General features: G+C 38.0%; 1 protein-coding gene and 1 long non-coding RNA gene across 3 annotated transcripts in view; one reads left to right on the plus strand and one right to left on the minus strand.

The window, feature by feature from the left end:
• Nucleotides 1-23,602, minus strand: part of ITGA8 (integrin subunit alpha 8) — a 196,554-nt gene that overhangs the window by 56,747 nt on the left and 116,205 nt on the right. For both annotated transcript variants that reach the window (XM_055296660.2, XM_055296659.2), the window contains 3 exons: nt 18,824-18,916; nt 13,822-13,901; nt 8,158-8,238 (listed from right to left, as the gene is read on the minus strand). In XM_055296660.2, coding sequence (XP_055152635.1) covers nt 8,158-8,238; nt 13,822-13,901; nt 18,824-18,916 — 254 coding nt within the window. The remainder of the gene's footprint in view (nt 1-8,157; nt 8,239-13,821; nt 13,902-18,823; nt 18,917-23,602) is intronic.
• Nucleotides 12,380-14,116, plus strand: LOC134731506 (uncharacterized). Its single transcript, XR_010113815.1, has 3 exons — nt 12,380-12,481; nt 13,468-13,567; nt 14,048-14,116. It is a non-coding gene; the product is annotated as an uncharacterized lncRNA (long non-coding RNA).

Here is a 23,602-nt window from a genome sequence, read left to right on the forward strand (position 1 = left end):
TGGTCATTGTGCATTCCTCCTTCCTATATTTCTTTGGCTTCCCGGGAAAGCCAGGCCCAGAGCCAGAACAAAATAAAGTGTGATTGAGTTATAGAGTGGTCTTATAGATATCTCAAGTGTGAGAGAGGGACAGAGAGTTAAATGGCATAATCAAGGAAGTAGGATATTAACTTGACATATGATTATTTTTCCCTGCAACGTACACCTAGAAAATGAGCATTGGATAAATGACATACAATACATGGCCTTATTTTATATAAAAAGCTGATTACAAGCTAAATTATTATTTTTATAAAATCTTAAGAAGGGTAGTCCTCAAAACAAACCAATGTTTTCTAGCAGTTTTTAGGTAAAACGTGTCTTTAAAAGAATTCCTAGACTTTCAACTAACAGTAACCTCAACAGAAAACATCTCTTTTGGCAATCAGATGTCATAGTGCCCTTTTAAAGGTATCCAATAATTAACGTGGCCTCTGGCAACTTCAAATGTTGGCAAAATTTATTGGGTTATATTCTTACCCTAGGGCAAGTAATTTAATTTCTGTATATCTCTCTTTCTTCATCTGGAAAATTATGATAAACTCTTTGGTTTGTGTACCACAAATGTTCGGAAAACATCTCAAATGCTTTTGGTCAAAGTTAATTTGGCTGCATTGTTTTCTAGGAATGAGTACATTTTAAAAACAGACAACCCACAGAAATGTTGCTAAATTGCATAGCTCTTTGCATATGTCCTTACTGTGCAATGTTAAATAAGAAGAACAGGGCACAACTTCGCTGGGCTGATACCGCGAACATTTCTATGTTTATATTGGTTTGTCATTATGCTATGTTCCCTTATCTGACTTGGTTTGATTAAATCATGACAGGCTTCTTTCATCAGAGAGAAGCCCAGAGAGCCTGGGTTTCTATTCCAGTCTTGACAATCTCAACACCCAAAGCTGGAGTTTTTCAGCTTGGCAACAGAGAGTTGAGTTCGTGTTCACTATCCACTGTCCATTGTGAGGTTCTAGGGAAACTTTTATTTGTGTATTTATTTATTAATTTGCATAGAGAACAAACATAGCACAGAAGCTGAACACACTTTCTCTGAAAACTTTTGTTTTTATGGTCATCAATCCACAGGACTGGCCATAAATTCCCTAGGATCCTAGAATCATATGTATTTGAATCTTGACCAGTACTATGGAGGTGATATCATCAAAACCCTTCATTTTATACAAGAAAGGAAGGCTGTTGTATGGAAAAGTAGAGGGTTAGTTGCAGGTGAGATCTAGAACTCAGATCCTAAGTACCATCTACTCTATTTCTAATATAAAATGCACCATGGGGGCTCCTAAGCTTCGGTGGTATTTAGTGAAGACGACTTAAATTTCCTGGCACAGTTCTGTAACAAAAATCAAATAGAAGTCTATGAAGCAGTATATAATCTTATCAAAACATCATGTCAAAATCATTTTAAAAGCATGGCTCAGAAAACTCAGTTATTTACCCACTGAAGACTACTTCAAATCCAGGGAAACCATGGTAAAGAATGATTCTCTAAAGATCTCAGCTAAATCAGTGAAACAATGTTCATGGTTTTCTTTCTCTCTCTCTCTTTTTTTTTTTAAAGACAGAGTCTCGCTCTGTCACCCAGGCTGGAGTGCAGTGGTGCGATCTCGGCTCACTGCAAGCTCCGCCTCCCAGGTTCACGCCATTCTCCTGCCTCAGCCTCCCAGTAGCTGGGACTACAGGTGCCCGCCACCACACCTGGCTAATTTCTTTTTGTATTTTTAGTAGAGACGGGGTTTCACTGTGTTAGCCAGGATGGTCTCGATCTCCTGACCTCGTGATCTGCCCACCTCGGCCTCCCAAAGTGCTGGGATTACAGGCGTGAGCCAATGCACCTGGCCTCATGGTTTTCAAAGTGAGTTTTTTAGAAAGAAGGAAGAAATCAAGCAAGCAACACAGAATATATTGAACTAATTTGCCTGGGATAAACAGCCAGTGTGGTAATCTTACGACCCGCACTGCATAGCCTTCCATCCTAAGATGGAAGATAGAACGTTATCCCAGTGACACCCTCAGATAAGAAGAAGACTGGGGTACTGCTAATGGCAACAATAAACATGAGAAATGAATTTTGGGAGAAGCAAGGAATTAGTTGTTTTTAAAATTAAACCTTATTTTGAGATCATTATAGATTCATATGTAGTTGTAAGAAATAATATGGAGAGATTCCATATGCCATTTAGCAGTTTCCCCAATGGTAACAGCTTGCAAAACCAAAATGTGATAGTGTATATAATATCAAAACCAGAATATTGTCATTGACATAGTCAAGAACACTTCTGTCACCACAAAGATCCCCTTTTACAGGAACATCCACTTCCCTCTGTCCCTATCTCCTCTGTATCTCTTGGCAACCACTAATCTGTTCCTCATTTATATAATTCTGTTATTTCAAGAATGTTATATAATTGGAATCATACAGGATGCAATCTTTTCGGATTGGCTTTTTTGACTCTGCATACTTCCCTGAAGGTCCATCTGTCAATTGTTCATTCCTGTTTATTGTTGAGTGATATTCTATGGGATGGATGTACCACGATTTGTTTAACTGTCAACCCATCAAAGGACATTTGGCTTGTTTGCAATTTTTGGCCATTATTAACAAAGCTGCTATAAAGATTTATGTAGGGATTCTTGTGTGAACTTTAGTTTTCATTTCTCTGGAATAAAGGAATTGGGTTTTCAGTAAGTTGAAGTATATATGCAATCAGGAAATTCAAATCTGAGGATTTGGTAGTGTGCTGTGAATCCTGTTTCAAATCTTTGTTTTCAAACCCTATCATTCCCAAATAGCAAAGACTGCCATGTATTGTATGGAACAGTCTTGACTCTACCTGCTGTGGATGGTATCCTATGCAAACCTCGGCTGTTCATGTTTGTGGTCTCTCTTAGTACATACCCATTCAATCCTGATTATTTTACAAAATCTGCAATCTCACTACTCTTCATGAACTCCGTGTATGTGGTGCTGTCTCCTGTGGCCAAGTTTACTTCTCAAAGACATGTGCTAAACTGATCCTTTGTACCACAAAATGCATACAAATCTGCTTAAAGATGATGTTATCTAGCTTTGAAAGAAATGGAACAATTCTCAGTATTTTTTCCCACTCAAATAAATGAATCCACTTTTTAATTATAAAAAACAGTAGATAAAAAACTGCTTAAAATAATGCATGATAAATTACATCAGAATAAACACCATGGACCAAAAAAAAAGAAATTTCCTGGAGACGGAACATGGAAGATTTTCAAACAGTAGCTGTTTGTTCTTTGATGTATTAAACATTGAAACCAATGTTTTGCTGCGTATTTGCAGGAAAGAGTTTTACTATGTAAATGGCTAAAAAGGATTTTAACACAGTCTTAGAGAATAAACTGTGGTCAATTGTTGGACATTAATCTAGCTATTAAAGTAACTGCTTTCATATGAGAAGCCATTTTAATGATCTGTTTTGATAATTGGCAAAAATGAATAGAAATTTCCTTCTTTTTTTACTGTAAGCAATGACAGTAATATTGAAAATATTAATCTCATAAAATGGATATTGAGAATAAAGACAGTTATATTCAGCCATTAGCTGTCTTGGATTAAGTTATGTCCTAACAAATAGAAACATTTCCCAATTTTAAATTTATTTTGGAATTAAGAAAAAGTTTCAACTTATTTTTGGCTAGAAAAACTAAGATACACTAAGCTTAAAGAAGGAGACAAAAGTTCGTGTACGTTAATTGTAAACTTTGAAAAGATATAAAAATAAGATAGTAAAAAATAATACTTGTGTTTTTTTCTCTGATTTTTAAAAATAGCAATTTTCTCACCGAGAGAGGTAGGAGAATGAAATTAGAAGTCAACAAAAATAAAACATCTAGATTAGCTCCAAATATCTGTAAATCAAACAAGTCACTTCCCATGAGTCAACTCATGACTAAGGAAGAAATCACAAAAAAAAACTAGAAAATATTTTGAGCTGAGTTATAACAAAAAACCCAACATATCAACATTTTGGTATGCTGCTAAATTTATAGCACTAAATGCTTATGTACAAAAAAAGTCTCCAGTCAAGCATAAAATTTCTGCATAGAAGAACTAGAAATGGGAAAGTCAAATCCAAAGAAAGCACGAGAAAGGATAACAAGAGAAGCTGAAACCAATAAAATAGAAAAAAAAGAAAAAAATAAATAAAAATTAATAAAACAAAAAGCGGGTTCCTTGAAAAGATCACTAAACTCTAGCCAGACTGATCAGAAAAAGTAAAAAAAAGAAAAAGAAAGAAAAAAGGAGAAGATATAAACTGCCAATATCAAGAATGATGGAGAAGGCATCACTAGAAATCCTACAGCTATTAAAAGGACAATGAGAGAATATTGTGAACAACTTTATGCCAATACATGTAACAACTTAGATGAAATAGACAAATTCCTTTAATGAGAAACTACCAAAGCCCATTCAAATAGAAATAGATATTATAAATAGCCTTACATCTAAGAATGAAGTTGACTTGTTCAAAATCTTCCTACAAAAAAATCCCCACAAAACCCTCCAGATCATTTTATGGAGCAAGCATTCACGTGATACCCAAATTAGAAAAAGATATAACGAGAAAAGAAAACTACAGAGCAGTACTTCTTAAGAACATAGATGTAAAAGTCACTAACAAAATTTTAGCAAGTCGAATCCCAGAGTATCTAAAAAGGATAATCATCAAGACTAAATGTGTTTATTCTCCAGAGTGCAAGATTGGTTTAAAATTCAAAACCAAAAATTAATCAGTTCACCACTTCAATGAATAAAAAAGGAAAACAATTTAACCATCTTCATATATACAGAATAAGCATTTGAAAAAAACTAAACATACATTCATGTTAAAAATTCTCAAGAAAAAAGTAGAAATAAGAGAGAACATCCTCAACTTGATAAAGGGTGTCCACAAAATCCCTGCAGCTGGCATCAAACTTGATAGTAAAAGGCTGAATGCTTTTCTTGTAAAATTGAACAAGGCAAAGATGTCTCTTTTTCTATTGATCATGCACTGGTGGTTCTAGTCTATGCAATAAGGGAAGAAAAAAAATGAAAGACATAAGTATGTAATAAATAATTTAACCTTGTCCAAGAAGAGGTCTGGCCTTTGCCCTCAGCTTCTGGAGGGTAATGAGTAAGCTCTTGGAATTTTATGCCTGTTAGGAATATCTTTGTTTGCCTGGGGCCTTGAATCACAATGGATATCCTAACCATATGATTTAGATACCAGAAAGACCAACAATGTGATACAGAGTGGAAGCTTTGGTCACATCATATCAATCAACTTGGAGACTGAGATCAATTACATGGGCAGATGATCAATCAATCATGCCTATGTCATAGAACCCCAGTAAAAATTCTGACCACTGAGGCTTGGGTGAGCTTCCCTGGTAGGTGATACTCCATGCATATTATCACACGTCAATAGCAGAAAAGTAACATCCCTTAACTCCACAGGGGAGAACGATGGAAACCCTGTGTTTGGTCCTTTTCCAGATTCCACAGTGTGTATTTCTTCCCTTGGCTCATTTCAAGACCAGCCTGGCCAACATGGCGAAACCCCGTTTCTACTAAAAATACAAAAATTATCTGGGCATGGTGGCAGGTGCCTGTAATCTCAGCCACTTGGGAGGCTGAGGTAGGAGAATCACTTGAACCCTGGAGGGAGAGGTTGCAGTGAGCTGAGATCATGCCACTGCACTCCAGCCTGGGTGACACAGCGAAACTGTCAAAAAAAAAAAAAAAAAAAGAAAAGAAAAATATGTGCAAAAAATTGAAAAAGAATTTCTCTGCACAGGAAGAATAGAGTCAACAAAGATTAAAAAGCTGCTGAATCGATTTCATTTAGGAATCAGGGGACCGCAAGTTAAACCCTCATTTCTTGTGAGGTACCATTTCTTATGAGGTACCATTTCTTGTGAGGTACTATTTCTTGCAAGGTACCATTTCTTGTCCACCAGTCTGGCTCAAAAACCAGATGATGTTGAGAGTAAGCTGATAGTGTGGTACAGTGGAAACTTCACCCACTTGTCACGGGAGTGTAATTTGGCATACGTATTTTGAAAAAGAGTTTGATATTATATAGTAAAGTTAAATAGAGCACACTCTCTGATCCTGAATTTCCACTTCTAAGTATATCCTCTGCTGACATTCTTCCCCATGTGTACTGGAAGATATGTACAAAAAACAATTGCAAAAAGGAAAATAATAAAAGCCTTGCATTTTCATCCAGGGTAGAATAGATAAATAAATTATGGTATATTTTGGCCGAGCATGGTGGCTCAGGCCTGTAATAATCCTAGCACTTTGGGAGGTTGAAGTGGGCAGATTCACCTGAGGTCAGGAGTTTGAGACCAGCCTGGCCAACATGGTGAAACCCTGTCTCTAATAAAAATACAAAAATTAGCCGGGCGTGGTGCATGCCTGTAATCCCAGCTACTGAGGAGGCTGAGGCCCGAGAATCACTTGAACCCAGGAGGTGGAGATTGCAGTGAGCCAAGATAAGCCTGGGTGATAGAGTGAGGCCCAGTCTCAAAATAAAGTAAAATAAGATAAACGATGGTATAGTTTTACAGTGTAACACTCGGGCAGTTGACATGAGTGAATTACAGGCACATGCACTAAAATGAATCTCAAAAACATTGGTTTGAATGGAAAAAAATTAGAAACATACATAAAATACGATTTTATGTAGGTAAGTTTCAAAAAACTATATCCCAGGCAGGCTAGCATGATCATTTCTGAGCATGAGCTCTGGAGACAGTTGCCTATATTTACATTCTGGCATTTTCTAGTTTAACCTTCAACTCCTCGTGCCGCAATTCCCTCACCTGTACAAGGAGGATACTAGCTCATTTTAAGATGGGCTAACTTGGAGTAGCACCCAGAAAGGAACAGTATATGTTAAACATTGCTATTATTCTCTAATCCGCCAGGGGGCACCCCAGCGGCACCAGGACAGCAGGGCAGGACCCATGGCAGCACTGGCTCTGCCTACTGAAATACCAGCTGTCATCACCGAAGCTTGTAAACCACCGTGGAAAAGGAATGAAACCAGGATTCTGGAACCCCAGTGACAACTTGGTCCAAAATACCAGTTGACATTTTTAGCCAAATCCATGATTGTTCTGAAAAACCAGAATCATCAGAAAAAAATCAATGAAGTCCAATTTCATGCCAGATAAGAACTACACACAACCCATTTCTGATTTCTTTTTCCCCCAGGCATGGATTTTGCAGCTGGTAGTCATTTCCTTGACCCTTTTCCCCCTGTCTCTCAATTGATTGCTTATTGCCACCTTCCTTAAAGAATAGGATCAAAGAAAAAAGATATAAAATATAGATCCCATCCACCCTTGCATCTGAGAGTTAGTCATTTATTAAACTCCAGATGTGGCGTGGTAAGGCTAAAATGTCATTATGCTAAAATAATTATTGGAGAATTGAGACTTTTTTTTCAGGGAATCACGTGGTTGTCTATTTTACCTGGCTTCTTATCAACTGGTTTTTATAGTTTGATTACTGCACTGTCAATTTGGGGAATAAAGTGATTTTTTGTTGTTGTTGTTGAGATGGAGTTTCACTCTTGTCACCCAGGCTGGAGTGCAATGGCACGATCTTGGCTCACTGCAACCTCTGCCTCCCGGGTTCAAGTGATTCTCCTGCCTCAGCCTCCTGAGTAGCTGGGATTACAGGTACCCACAACCACGTCTGGCTAATTTTTGTATTTTTAGGAGAGACAGGGTTTCACGATGTTGGCTAGGCTGGTCTCAAACTCCTGACCTCAGGTAATCTGCTCACTTCGGCCTCCCAAAGTGCTGAGAGTACAGGCATGAATGAGCCACTGCACCTGGCATAAAGTGATTTCTTGTTTTGATATTCTTGGAGTTAATTATTATTTAGGGTTTACTCTGCTTTCCAATGGAAGGCTATAATGATCAATAGAAAAGAGTGAAAATTAATATCCACAATGAACTGTGATCTCTAATGCATCAGGAAAATTCCACATCGTTTTCACTAGTATTTTATCTTAACTCTGCATACAAAGGATATTGTACTATTACAATGCATTGCTTACTACTTACCCTCTTATTTCCACCTGCACTACAGCAGTGATGTTGATTTGCAGGCTCACAAAATTGCTGTCTGGATTGTCCTTGTTGGAACTAAAACACAGGGACATGTGATTTAAATCTATCTGCTCAGACGTATTATTACAATACATGATCATAAAAAACATTCTGTATATCACAGGAGCAACACACATTACTAACCTGATCATTCAGGATACAAGTGTATTCATTCTGCAGAATCGTAACCATTTGTACAGAGAAATGCTAAGATCTTTTATGATCAATAGTAATGTAACAACTATCTACGAAGAGACACTTTATCTGGAAATACAATAGATATCTAGAGAAACTAACACTTATTTTTTATTTTTTTATTTTTTTTGAGACGGAATCTCCCTCTGTTGCCAGGCTGGAGTACAGTGGCTCAGTATCAGCTCACTGCAACCTCTGCCTCCCCAGTTCAAGTGATTCTCCTGCTTCAGCCTCCCAAGTAGCTGAGACTACCAGTGTGCGCCACCACACCCAGCTGATTTTTGTGTTTTTAGTAGAGACGGGGTTTCACCATGTTGGCCAGGATGGTCTCCATCTCTTGACCTCATGATCTGCCCACCTCAGCCTCCCAAAGTGCTGGGATTACAGGCGTGAGCCACCGTGCCCGGCCAAAACTAACACTTAAATGGCTAAACCAAAAAGGTATTGAACTGTGTTCATTTTGCAGCTTCTACCTTTGACAAATTCCTTAACATCTCTGTGCATATCATGTTCATTGCCCATTAAATAGGAAGTGGCAGCACAGCCAGCTCCTGATTTTCCTTGCTAATAAAGAGAAGAACTGGCATGAATAATGCAGAGAAACACATAATCGAAACAGCATTTGTGTTTGGCTCTGGGATGCATCATACCATACACCGGCTTGGCAGTAATTTCATCTTCCTTACGGTTTATTTCTTAAGTTAGTATTAAAATAAGCATATATTCACTGCATACTCACCAGCTAACTCGGACAAGGAGTTGGAGAGTATTTTAAAAGACCGGTTTAAATAAATATTCATTACCCACAGTACCTTGAATATAGACCCAAGGAAGTTGGCCAGTTCATAAACAGGCAATTAGGAGATGACATGGATATTTACAAAATGCATTAAGAGTGTCTAGATAGAAGGTGTGTGTTTAACAACACTTCTTTGAACAGTGGCAAAATTATTTTTTAAGTTTGCTGGGGTTTTTTCTCTCCAGAAAATATAATTAGATATGAAACAACTTTTAAAAATGCATGGGTTTCAAAATGCATGTGCTATAAGGAAAACAAAACGTACTTCGCAAAGAGGCTCAACCAGTAACTGAGTTTTGAAGGCAGCTTCCATCTGCATTTTATAATCCTGTTATGCTTTTACTGAAGTCACTAAAAACTTAGGCAGCTTTTAGCAAACCGAGACACAGCCACATCACCACTAACAGGTCATGTTTATATTCAGGTGTCGTCAGGAAGAGAAGGCCTCTTCTTTTTTTAACATCAGATGTCACTCTGATTCGATGGACAAGCTCTAGCACCAAGATGATGGTAATGGGGTAGGTTCTGACTAGCTTTTGAAGCTTTCCAAATGTGAGAGCTGGAAAGGATATGATAAAATTCTGCTTTCAAAGCAGGAGGAGGCAGAATTGTTCCCATGATGCTTTTGAAAAGTCCTGGCCGATTGTATATAATGATAAGACAACTTAAACTGCAACCACACATAAAAGATATAAACAGGCAAATGTCAGGCTCATTTCCTGGAATGGAGCATCACCACTAAACCCACTACTGAGCTTAAGGGACTTGTTCACCAGAGGCTGAACCCCAGTTTCCAGGCCATTTTATTAAGTTCACATCTGGGGAGGATCAGTCAACTAAAAAAATGTGTGTGTGTTTTTAAGGCAGTATTCTGAATTCTAACCATTAAGAAGTAATTAAGTAATTTTACTTATTGTAGACTTTATGGTTCTAAATATATTATGGGTAATTCTTCAGTTTGGAAATTTAAATCTATTTGTGCCACAGATTAACCAGACTTTCTTCTATTTCTAGTTCACTACTGCTTGGCAGCCGTGGAAATTAGAATTATGAAAAAACAAAGTTTCATTTAAGTTACTGCATAATTCTATTGTATTTTCTTCCCAAGTGGTTTAAATAACACACTTTTCATTACCCACAATACCCTGAATATGTAAATAGACATTGAACATTGAAATCATCCTTGAAAACAAGTCTAACACGAAGCTTTTAGAGGCCGTTTTGAAATGCAGCAAGAACAGCAGCAAACTCTGAGTCCAGACCTTCTGGTCAGCTAATCAAAATCATCTTTTGTCACACAGACTTGCCATGACATTTGCTACTGCATACTAGCGGTGTCAGCAATATCTCTTGTAAGAAAGGAACCAGGCTTGATAAATAACTTGGATGCTTCCTTGACCTCTTTCCTGAAAGGAAAGCTCCCTCACTAATACCACTGCTACATCCAAACAAGCCATCCATCACCGCCATGGAAGCTGAACTATTTAAACTGTTGGTGCTGGTTCTACACAAGGAATGATGAATTTCCACTCTACAACTGCACCCTATGTTATATACTATGGATAGACGTGTTTTTCACTTTATTACTCCGATGCTATTTTCTTTTTTCTTACTATTTCCTATTTCCTATATTCTAACATTCTCTCTATGCTTTCTGTGGTCTTTGGAATGTCAGCAAAGATAACACAGTATTCATCTCACCATTACTAAGGAAGAAACTCTGAGGACAGTCTCGAAGACCTGTTTGTATGTGGCAATTGCAATCTGAGACCCGTTGTACACAGGGAGGAAAATGTTTATGTCGTGCAGAGTGAGGGCATAGAGAGACCGCTTAATGCAAATATTTGGTAACAGGAAATATTTTAAGTTTATTAACATATAAAGCCCATTTCTTTCTTGACTTCTATTTGTAGAAAAGGGATTCATTAAATGCAGGTCATGGCAGTCAATATATGCCTGTAAGAGTTTAGACTTCAGAACATTTGGTTTAATTTATTTTTGGTTTAAACACATTTAAACCAAATGCAAAACCATCCATTTAGATCCTTATTTACAGCTTTGGAGTAAGCCAGCAAAGCATGCAGATAAATGCTCACCTCTCAAATACCCTAGTAATTGAGTTTTTACAGTGTTAAATGCTGTATTTTTTTTTTTTTTTTTGAGATGGGGTCTCACTCTATCACCCCGACTGGAGTACAGTGGCACAATCTTGACTCACTGCAACCTCTGCTTCCCAGGTTCAAGCGATTCCCCTGCGTCAGCCTCCAGAGAAGCTGGGACTACAGGTGTGCACCACCACACCTAGCTAATTTTTGTACTTTTAGTAGAGAAAAGGTTTCACCATGTTGGCTAGGCTGGTCTCGAACTCCTGACCTCAAGTGATCTACCCACCTAGGACTCCTAAAATGTTGGGATTACAGGCGTGAGCCACCGTGCCCAGCCTCAAACACTGTATTCTTGCTTTTATATCTATAATGTATGTTTTGGGAATTTAATGCTGTATGTATATTCCAGTTCTTTCTTCATTTTTATATTTTTTAAGGGTAATGTTAAAATAGTCACGAGTAGAAATGGAATGTAATCAGTCATGACCCTTTGTTTTAGATGAAGGGGAATGTTAAAAACATGGCCACTTCTATTTTACAGCAAATTCGGCACTTCATTACTGAATTCATTATTTAAATGATGATCTACAGGATGGACTTGGGGAAGGCATCTACAACACTACCTTGTGTCTTTTGCTTCTTAGATGAACTACTAATTGCATCCATTTTCTTTTGTAACTTCAACCAAGAGTGAAGAGGAAATATCAGTGAATTTGCTTTGTACCAGACTTCTTTTCTATATAAAGGTTGTGTATTTTATGAGAGATGTATCTTTCCACAGGTGACACAAAGCTTCATGTCACCGGAGGATCACTGGCACAGAAAATGATGCATAGGAATAGAAACTTCAGGTTACTGTCTGGAGGGATGGTGGTCCTTTGCCATGACATGTTTTTTCTGTTTTTGTTTTTGGTTTTTTTCTTAAGATACTTAGAAATATCAACAGAAGATTTCCAAAATAAAAATATTTAGGGCTACCTAAACCTATGATATATTTTTATAGATACAAAGAAATGATTTAACATGCTTTTGGTAAAATGAAGGAATATTACAGAAGAATTTATTCCATCTGTATCCCATCACTAAATTTTATCCAGATTTAAAAAACCAAAAATACAGCATAAAATGTCTAAGTTAAATTCAAGAAAGACTTCATTAAGGTCAGAAATGAACACCTCAGGTAAGTTGAGAAAACCTTCCTCTCTAGAAATCTATCACAAAGTTTGGGGTGGGAGAGTAGTTTGTGACATGGGTTGTGGATTTTTAAAATCTGCTACATTCTTACAGAGTTTATATATTTTTAAAAAATCCTAAGCCTTTTATTGAAGTAGCTATTTAAAAAGTAATCCATTGCATGGAGTCATTATTCTAAAAGTTATCACACTCTAATGGTACTTCTTGCAAGATATTAAGATAAACTTAGAAATTAACCAGCTTGCACACTAGTATTTGAGACTCAAATTGTGGATACTGACTTCATATTCATTTAATAGTTAGAGCAAGGGTTCAACATGCCAGGCAAGGTATAAATAAATACAGAAGGCTTGCATGTCCTGTTTACATCAGTGTTTTTCAAACTTTTTAAGCTGCAGATCACAAAAAATACATACATCTCACTAGACATCTTACTACACATATGTATACTTACTGAAAGGAACATTTCATGAGCTGTATTAATATGTATTATATTATATTTATTATATTATATTATATTATATTATATTATATTATATTATATTATATGTTACTTTCCATTCAATTTCTTTTTAATATGGGTCTAGAGCCATTAAACTGATTCCATTACCCAGCTAATGGGTTTAAGTTCACAGCTGGGAAGCCCCAGCCCAAATGCCACACTACTACTTTCTTCGGGTCTTCCTGTTCATGAAATATTATTTTCAACCACAAAGGAGCAAACAGAATAGGTGGTAAGCGGGTAAAGTTACAGTTGAATTCTCAAATGGCATCAGCCTTAGAAAAGAGAGGCAGCTACCTGTATGGCTCTGCTTATCATTGCTAGAGAAGGGCTTGCCCTCAAAATAGAGTATCTCACCTGCATCCTGCTACAGTGCACATAGGTAAGCCATCAGAGATTCACTCATTCTTGAAAATTGAAGAGACTTCAGGATTGCCATTGCAAAATCTATGCTTTTTTTTTTTTCACAGATTTTGTTCTGAGGGACTAGCTGATGCCCAGCTGAGAGGATGGGAGTTAGGGTGGGGAAAGACATGCGCTTTGGAATGAAGAAAAGTGGAAGTAAAGCAGGTGAGAGGGTGCCCAGGACAAAATTTTGCTATCTCATAGCTTGGTCTATATAATTCAATCTGTTTTTCAAAACCCCTAAAATGTTGAAATTACTGAAACAATTGAGAAAAACAAAGAAGAAATGGGCTGTGAAAGTCTGGGTTCTAATTTCAGATGAGCTTTTAAGGCCAAGGGCCTTGACAGGTGGCATCATTTCACTGTGGGTCTCTTTTCTGTTGAGTGCTGTCAACAATACAGGCTTGTAAAGGTCTAACCTTCTGATTTGAAGATCGAAGTTAATGCTCATGTTTGTTTTCTCAAGACGTGGAACTGCAAATCGGAGGCCTAGGGAATACTAAAAAATAAAATAAAATCACACAGTACATAAAGCTATTACACAAGAGTAGCTTGTACACAACATAAAAATATTTTGTAAGTCATTCCTGCAAAACCCCACCCTGGATCACTGTAACTCTCTCCTTTGTTCTGCTTCTACCCCAGGTGGCTGAGAGCCGAGAGAACTCATGCAATGAACTACAGGCCCCAGAAGATTCAGGTCACAGTACAGGTTGGTTCTCTCTCTCCATTTAGTCCTGTACTGCCTCTTCTCCTGCCACCTTTTTGTGTGTTAAATTGAAAATAATCCAAATATATGAGAAGACACTGATTAGTTGATTGATTGATTGATTGATTGATTGAGACAGGGTCTCACTCCGTCACCCAGGCTAGAGTGCAGTAGTGTGAGCATGGCTTATTGTAGCCTTAATTCCCAGGCTCAAGTGATCCTCCTTCCTTAGCCTCCCATGTAGCAAGGGCCACAGGTGCACACCACCACACCTGGTGAACTTTTTTATTAGTTGTAGAGCAGAGTCTAGTCTGGTCTTCAACTCCTGATTTCACACAATTCTCCTGCCTTGGCCTCCCAAAGTACTGGAATTACAAGCGTGAATCACCACTCCTGGCCAGAAATTGACTTAGAAAACTATGATGCTTCTGTTTGATGGACAATTATGTAGTCATTGAAATTATAGCTGTAAAGTCAATGCAATAATATGGAAAATGCTTCTAATGTAATAACAATCAACAATGAGTGAAGGTTACAATGTTTATGTGCAATGCACCTCAGCTATGGTTTTTGGTTTTAAAAGTCTACAAATCAAAAAATTCCTCCACAGTAAAGGAGTGCGGATGTACTATAGGAAAACGTTTCAGAATAATATGTTCTAGGTGAGGTTACAGTTACATGGATTATTTTCTCCTTTTAAAGTTTTCCAAATTTTTAAAACTGCTTTTATTATTTTCATAACCTGGAAATAGATAAAAACATGGGGAAAATAAATTCAATGATGATATAAATAAGGAAGTAAAAATAATAGTTAACACATCTGTAATATTATGTTACTTACTCTTCCAAGCACTGTACTATGCCTTACACACATGATCTCATGTAATCCCAAAAAGCACTCTGGGGTAGGGGCTGTTGTTGCTGACATTATACAATTGAGCAGCAACCTGAGGATTAGAGAGATGAAGTACCTTGCTCCAGGTGCATTGCAAATAAATCACAGAGCTAGAATTTAAATCCCTGCAAGCTAACTTTCAAATCTGTTATCACAGCCATTATAGTATCAGAATCAAACCATTAACAAAAACTTATATTCACATGAATCAGTAATAGTATGAACTAATAATAAATCATCTCTTTTGTCATAAATCAGCAGCACCAGTTCACCAGCCCTTGCTGAATGTGCTTCGAGCTACGTACTATCCTAATGGCTTTACATTTGTCACATCATTCATTGCTCCAAACAGTCCTACAGGTAGGTGTTTTCTCATTTCAGTGTGACTTGCTCAAAGTATCACAGCTGGTATAGCTGGTATTTAAACCCAAAAGTGTCTTAATTATAAGGCATTATGCCCCAGCAAGGAATTTTTTGTTTTTGAGACAGTCTTGCTCTCTCACCCAGGTTGGAGTGCAGAGGCATGATCTTAGCTCACTGCAACCTCCACCTCCCGGGTTCAAGTGATTCTCCTGCCTCAGCCTCCTGAGTAGCTGGGATTACAGGTGTGCACCACCACACCCAGCAATTTTTTGTATTTTTAGTAGAGACGGGGTTTCATCATGTTGGCCAGGCTGGTCTCATACTCCTGACCTCACGATCCGCCCGCCTTGACCTCCCCAAGTGCTAGGGTTACAGGCGTGAGCCAAAGGGCCCGGCTGGATGAAGTTTTTTAAAAATTCCAAAGGAGCAATTTTCTATCAGGCTCTTCTCTCATTTTAAGAAGGCTTTTAGCTTTTTCTTGCCTTTTCTACTTGAAGAACTCCTAACTCATGCCTGAAAGCTTGGGACAGGATATATCTCCTGCAATACATTCTCTGATTCTATGGGCTGGACCAGGCAGAATTGTTCTCCTTTTTATTCTCTGTCTCCTTTTTTACCACTGCTCTACCACTCAACTTATGACACTGCTAATTTTGAGTTTCTTATTGAGTGAAGGTTGTATGTTTTTATCTCTATGTTGCCGACTCTAGCTTAGAACCTGGCATATAGAAGCAGTGCAATAAAAACTGCCAAAAGAGGCTGGACACGAGGGTGGCTCATGCCTGTAATTCCAGCACTTTGGGAGGCCGAGGCAGGTGGATCACAAGGTCAGGAGTTCAAGACCAGCCTGGCCAACATGGTGAAACCCCGTCTCTACTAAAATACAAAAACTAGCTGAGTGTGGTGGTGAGTGCCTGTAATCCCTCGGGAGGCTGAGGCAGGAGAATCGCTTGAACCCGGGAAGTGGAGGTTGCAGTGAGCCGAGATCGTGCCATTGCACTCCAGCCTGGGCAATAGAGTGAGACTCCATCTCAAAACAAAACAAAAAAAATGCCAAAAGAATGATGAGAGTTTGTTCTTGTTTGCTTATTTCCAGTGATAGAAACCTTACTGTATTGCAATAGAGGCTACCTAATGTTGGTTTTCGTTATAGAACAATCAGCTTGGGACAGAGACCCAATGAAGGTGTGACAATTTCATACTGGTAGGAGATGCATGTGTCCTTAACTAGTACCAAACACCAGGTCTCATGGCATTGATTTTAAAGTGCTTTCATTGACCCCACCGTTTAAAAAAATTTTCCCACGAGAAAATTTGCAACTTGTCATGAATCTTATTGGCATGTAAACATCTTATATTACTATAGCTACTCTATGGAAATGACTTTACTATTTAAAAATCAGAAGTAAAACTTCTGCATACTATCTTGAATATTTTGTTAAGTTAAAATACCAAGTCACTTGAAAATGATTTTTAAAAGATAATAGATAGAACTAAACATTCCTGGCAATTTATGATGCTTTTAAAATCTTCAGCACTGCTTTTCCATTTGGAATTTTACCACAACCCACTGAGACTATTCTTTTTAAAGTACAAAATGAAGAAGAATATAAATCAAAGTGTTTTATAACAAAACAGAATGCAATAAAATTTTATGTGTTTAAGGGCATTAAAGAATGAGATAAGAAAGCTATTAGGGTTTCTTCTACTATAGACCTCAGAGATAAACGAATATAAACAATTTACTTCCCGACTTCTAAAATGAATTGACATCCTTTCACATAAACACATTTGTGGTTAAGACCACACTGCCATTTTTCCTCCACTTTGAATGATACTGGTGGCCAGTTTTGTTCCCAGATTATCCTTAGATGACCTCTGGTCTAGCTGTAACACTTCTAATACTGAAAAAGGAATGAGTGGACCATCACCTACAGATGCTAACACTGTTGCTACCACCTCAATTCATTTCTCTTTTGTCTTAGGTAACCCTCTTCATATTAAATTAGGCTATTGAGGCTGGGCTCGATGGCACATGCCTGTAATCCCAGCACTTTCAGAGGCCAAGGCAGGTGGATCACCTGAGGCCAGGAGTTCGAGACCAGCCTGGCCAACATGGAGAAACCCCGTCTCTACTAAAAATACAAAATTAGCCAGGCATGTTGGCGTGTACTTGTAATCTCAGCTACTCAGGAGGCTGAGGCAGGAGAATTGCTTGAACCTGGGTGGCGGAGGTTGCGGTGGGCTAAGATCGTGCCATTACACTTCAGCCTGGGCAACAAGCGTGAAACTCCATCTCAAAATAAATAGGCAGTTGGATTTTTCTCAAAAAACTAGCAAAATGATTCATTAGCTTCCAGATAAAAGGACTATGATAGTGAAAAATGTTCTAATATCTCAGTGTAGACATCCCATTCTCTCTTTCAATGCTTCATTTTAAAGTCTCATCTGTTATTCATTTGTTTTTATCCAAGGGCTTTTCACCATGTTGCAGACCGGATAGAACATGGGCTTTGAGGTAAGACTAGGTTTGAATCTTGTTCTAACCTTTACCCTCTGTGAAGCTTTGGCCAATTCATCTGACTTCTCTGAGCTTCAGTTTCCTCATCCATAAAATAAAGAAAATACTTGACTCACAGGGTTGTTTTGAAAATTCAATAAAATAACATAAAAAGCTCCCCTCCTCCCAGTGATGAATTTATAACCTAGAGGACAATCAATCCATGGTAACCAATAATAATATGTCATAGGAATATACTTGCCATTGAAATATTTATTTATTTTTGCCCCAAGAAGTGAGTTTACTATAGTTTCGCACATTTTTGAATACCCAAGATCAATGCAACATTATAGCATAAAAGAGCAAAAATACCATTCTAGCATAATATTTTAACTTGAGAAAAGTTTCAAATGCTCAAGCAAAAGTATGAAACATCAGGCTAATTTATTAACTGAAAGACTTATCAGCATCTTTAAAATGCAAATACGTACCTGAATCTCCCTTGAAAAGGGAATTCTTTTTTTTTACTTTTGGTCACTGTTGAATGTCATGTCCTTACTTTAATTGCCATTGCTAAAATCTTTGTCCTGATTTGGTTATTTTTAAAGTCTTTAACTTACATGGCATTTCTTTTTGAATTCAAAGATAAAGTATTTAAAGAAAATATCTATAGTAAAAACAAAGTCTGTATAAAATTGTTGTAACTAAAAGACAGGCAAGAGTAATGTATAAAGAGAAAGCATAGAAGAGCATGCATCTTTCTGTGTTTTTAGCCTGGGACGATTCACTCTGTGTAGGTTATAATGTGAAATCCCAGTACTCTGGCAATTTCCTGCCTAATTTGTTGTTGCTGCTAGGTGCTGAGTTGCTGAGTGGTAACTGGAGAGCTTTCCATTTGTTCCCTGTAAAGTCCAGTTAGAAGGAAATCAGTCAGTATTTCTGGTTCTCTCTTACGTTTGTTCCAGACATCATAGGGTTCCCAAGGTCGCACACCACCATCCTGGTTACATTTTCCATCTTGTACTCACAGCTCAGTGGTCGAAATCCCTACGATGGGAAAGAACAAGGGGTTTAGGGGGCAGGATAAATGACATCCTGACACAAAAGCCATGCTGGGGGCCTGGGAGCTCCCCTGCATCTCAAACACCCAGGAGGCAACAGTGCAAAAAAAGTAATTGATGACCCTTAACTCAGAAGAGAAAATGGAGAGGGAAAAGTAAAAGTTAAATTTTAGAAATAAATGTGTTGGGTGGGTAAGCATATTTACTGTGTTTCATTAAGGAAAACAACGCGTAATATAGTATTTATATAAATAGTTTAGATAGTATCTTCACTAAGGTTAATGTGAAACTCAGGGCATGAAAATCACAAATTATTAAACATGAGTAAATGAATTTATTCTATTAAGCCTTCCAAAAACAAAATGATCATAATATGTACAGATTATCATACGATTCAATGACCATTTGCTGGAGAATTGCCTTGAACACAAATTCCTATACACCATGGTCCCATTTTGAGATCATGCAATCGACTTCCTTCTGTTCTTCAGTATTTCAGATGTAAAGAGAATATCTTCATGTTTAGCAGTACTTCCTATTTCCTTTCCTCCCCTTATATCCTATTCCAAGTAGAGTTCATACAAACTGAAGTTAGAAGAGGTTCTTGAAGCTATATACTGGACAAAGTCTCAAGGTTGAACAGATGAGAGGGGAAATACAGATTTGTTCTGGAACAGTTGCCCTTGGCTCCCAGCTCCTCTTCATGTCCGCATGCTTTTCCCAGTTGCTCAGAAACCCACCCCTCACTCTCTACCCTATTCTTTTTCCATACCTCAAACCCTATGGTCCCACTCTGCATGCAGCCATAGCTACTTACACTTTTCCATTATTTCACTCTAACTTGTTATGTGCCATCGATACATTATCCATCACCCTTGTTCCCAAAGGTAAGCTTGCAATATGAGGACCTTCATAAAGCAGCAAATTTGGGGGGAATTTCTGTCCCTGTGATAGGTTCGGAAAAGGGTTCTCAATATAATGTCCATTTATCCGTCTGTCAGCTCTATTGAAATTTTATTTTATTTTTTATTTGTTTTTTTTTTGTCCTTTTCTGTTATCTATTGAAATTTTGTGTAAGAAAATAATATAAAATTTCAGAAATGATCCTCCATTCCTTTGTATTTTATTAACAAAAGTCCGAACCCAAAACCCAAGCAAAAAACACGAAACATTCCCCAGACATCTAGCTAAAGAATTCTGTAGGTAAACCACACACTTTGAGAATATAAGCTTCAAGAAGGCAGAGGTTTTTGTGTCTGTTCTAGTCCTAATGCCTAGAGCAAACTTGGACACAAAGTAAGTGATGGTTCAGGAACAACAGAGTAGAGGCAGCCGACACTTTCTTGTAAAAGAGAAGGCTACAATGAAACAGACAAGTATGCAACTAAGTATAAAACCCTGCTCCCAGAATCCCCAGATAGACAGACACATGGAAATATCTGTCTTATTTATTGAGAAAGGAATGGGTCACTCATATTTGGAGGCACAATTTAATACATCCTCTCTTCAAATATCCTGAAAGACAGTTAGTTACGTTGGATGAGCTAAGAAACATCTTTTCAAAAAGGTGGTAATGTTCTTTCTTCTCAAAGTTAGGTTTAGTATGTGTTCAGCTCCTTAAGGATCCATAACTAACCCCTAATCATACAGAGATGCTTTGTGTTGCGATTATTAACTCAGTCATGAAAACAGAAAAAACAAAACCCAGAAAAATGTTTCGTAAGTGCTCATATGTCCCTTGAATTACATTCAAGGATTTAGTTTCTATAGTCAATTTTTTTTTTAATCTCACCTAAAGGTTAAAAGTTATATGTACAGTTTTTCCCCAGCTTTCTGGAAATAGTTCTTTGACATCACTCAAAGAGTTTTTTCTCTCTTTCGCATCCCCTCCACCCTTTTTCTTTTTTTAATCATTATTTCCTCTCTTTAATAAGAGGAACAATGACTTTTTGTGGACATTTCTAGATTATTTTCCTCTGCAGTTCCAGGGACATTCTTGTTCTAATCCATTTATAGCTCTTAGAGTGTTCTTCATTCACTGAAAATATTAACTGTGTACCCACTATTTACCAGGACTGACAAATAAGACCCCTTGTCCTCACTGAATTCTTAATTATTTTAACAACGTAACAAGTAATTGTCAGCAATTATAACAGCAGTGGAAACACACAATTGCAGTAGAGATGGGAAATTTTATGATAGGATAAATAAATAGTAACAAAGGAGGACCTGCACATAGATCTAAGCAATCAGAGAAGGCATCCTGGAGGAAGTGGCATCTAAGCTGATGGGGGCAGTGCATATCAGTGGTTAAGAACAGGGTCCCAGCCGGGCGTGGTGGCTGACATCTGTAATCCCAGCACTTTGGGAGGCCGAGACAGGTGGATCACCTGAGGTCAGCAGTTTGAGAGCAGCCTGGCCAACATGGTGAAACCCTGTCTCTACTGAAAATACAAAAATTAGCTGGGCATGGTAGCCAGTGCCTGTAATCCCAGCTACTAGGGAAGCTGAGGCAGGAGAACCACTTGAACCCGGGAGACAGAGGTTGCAGTGAGCTGAGATCGCGCCACTGCACTCTGGCCTGGGTGACAGAGTGAGACACCATCTCAAAAAAACAAAACAAAACAAAACCAAAAAACAAACAGGGGCCTGGACCTAACGGTTGATGTTTGAACTTGATTCTGCTACATAATAGCTGTATAACCTTGGGCATGTTACTTAATTTATTCTTATCTATAAAACAGGGATAGTGACAGCAGCTTCTCTTTAATGCTGTTATAAGAATGAAATGCATTCTTTTTTTAAATTATTATTATACTTTAAGTTCCAGGGTACATGTGCACAACGTGCAGGTTTGTTACATATGTATACATGCGCCATGTTGGTGTACTGCATGCATTAACTCGTCATTTACATTAGGTATATCTCCTAATGCTATTAAAAAAAAAAGAATGAAATACATTCAAGAACTCAGAGGATTACCCAGTTCATAGCAGTTGTTCAATAAATGTTAGCCACCTCAATTATTATTGTCTCAATTATTATTAAGCCTCAATTTTTATTAAGTCTCAATTATTATTTGAAGGATGAGTAGAAAGAAGTGAAAATAAGTAGGATAGATAAAGAGGATGAGGGAGCAGAGTTAGGGTGCTGGGAGGGGAAATGGCTGGAACAAGCTCTCCGTGTCATTACAGGAATGGAAAAGGAACTCAAGCCGGCTGGAAGCCTCAGCATTTAGCGATGAGGCTGAAGAGGCGAGCAGGGGTGATATGATCAAGGGCCTCATGCGTTATCTGAAGGATTTGGATCTTATCCTCAAAGTTAGTGAGGAGCTAGTGAGGATTTGAAGACAGTGCCATGCTCAGATTTGTAATTTAGAAAGATGGATTTTTTTCTAGGTTAGAGGTAAGGAGTTGGCAAGACGAACTAGGAAGACTGTTGCAATAATCTGGGCAAAAGATCATGGCAGCCTGGATGAAGGTGGTGACAGTGGCTGTTGGATGGACTCCGTCCACAATCTCTCTAGTTCATATCCTTCTCTCCATCCAACTGCTACTGTCATCACCCTCATCCAGGCTGGCATCACTTTAGGTGTTAGAAACCAGGGGATGCTGGCATCATTCTCCTACATAGAAAATGAAAGGGAAGCTGGATGTGGTGGCTCACACCTGTAATCTCAGCACTTTGGGAGGCCAAGACTGGGGGATCACTTGAGGTCAGGAGTTCAAGACCAGTCTAGCCAACATGGTGAAACTGATCTCTACTAAAAATACTAAAATTAGTCAGGCATGGTGGTGGTCGCCTGTAATCCCAGCTACCCGGGAGGCTGAGGCAGAAGAATCACTTGAACCTGGGAGGCAGAGGTTGTAGTGAGCCAAGATCATGCCTCTGCACTCCAGCCTGGGCAACAGAGTGAGACTCCATAAAAAAAAAAAAAAAAGGAAGAAAAAAGAAAATGAAAGGGAAGAGGGGTGTGAGTGGGAAGACCAAAAGTCTGGATACAGACATGCTGAAGGTGAGGCGGCTGTGAGAGATTGAACAAGAGATGATAACAGGTCCCTAGAATCGTTCACAGAGACAGAAAGTAGAACGGTGCTTACCAGGGCCTGGGGAGAAGGAGCAATGGGGAATTATTTTTAAGGGTTGCAGAGGTTCAGTTTGGAATGATGAAAAAGGTCTGGAGATGGACAGTGGTGATGTTGCACTACCATGTAAATATAATGTCACTGAACTGCACACTTGAAAATGGCTAAAATGATAAATTATATCTTACATGTATCTTACTATAATCATAATGATGATGATGATAAATATAAAACATATACACCTTTTTTCACAGAAAAGGAGAAAAATCACCAAAAGGAAATATAAAGGCTGGCTCAACTAAGGTTTCTAGAGCAAGAGATGATAAGAATTTACATTTTCTAAAAAGACGAATGTTTTCAACAAAAGAATAGCCAACCTTACAATCAGATAATGCCTAATATTTTTCCCCTTGAGGAAAAAATGGTTAAAAAATCTTGAACTGAGTTGAAATCAAAAGGTACACAAACCTCAAACTGTTTCCAAACAAGGAAGAAATTAGAACATGGCTTAGTCACGTAAAATTCAAAGACCGAGCAAAATCTCTGCCAAAGGGAAATTGACGGAGAAAAAAGTAGTGAAGGAATCA

This window comes from Symphalangus syndactylus, chromosome 10 (genome assembly GCF_028878055.3).
Source record: "Symphalangus syndactylus isolate Jambi chromosome 10, NHGRI_mSymSyn1-v2.1_pri, whole genome shotgun sequence".
In the NCBI taxonomy this organism is placed as follows: domain Eukaryota; kingdom Metazoa; phylum Chordata; class Mammalia; order Primates; family Hylobatidae; genus Symphalangus; species Symphalangus syndactylus.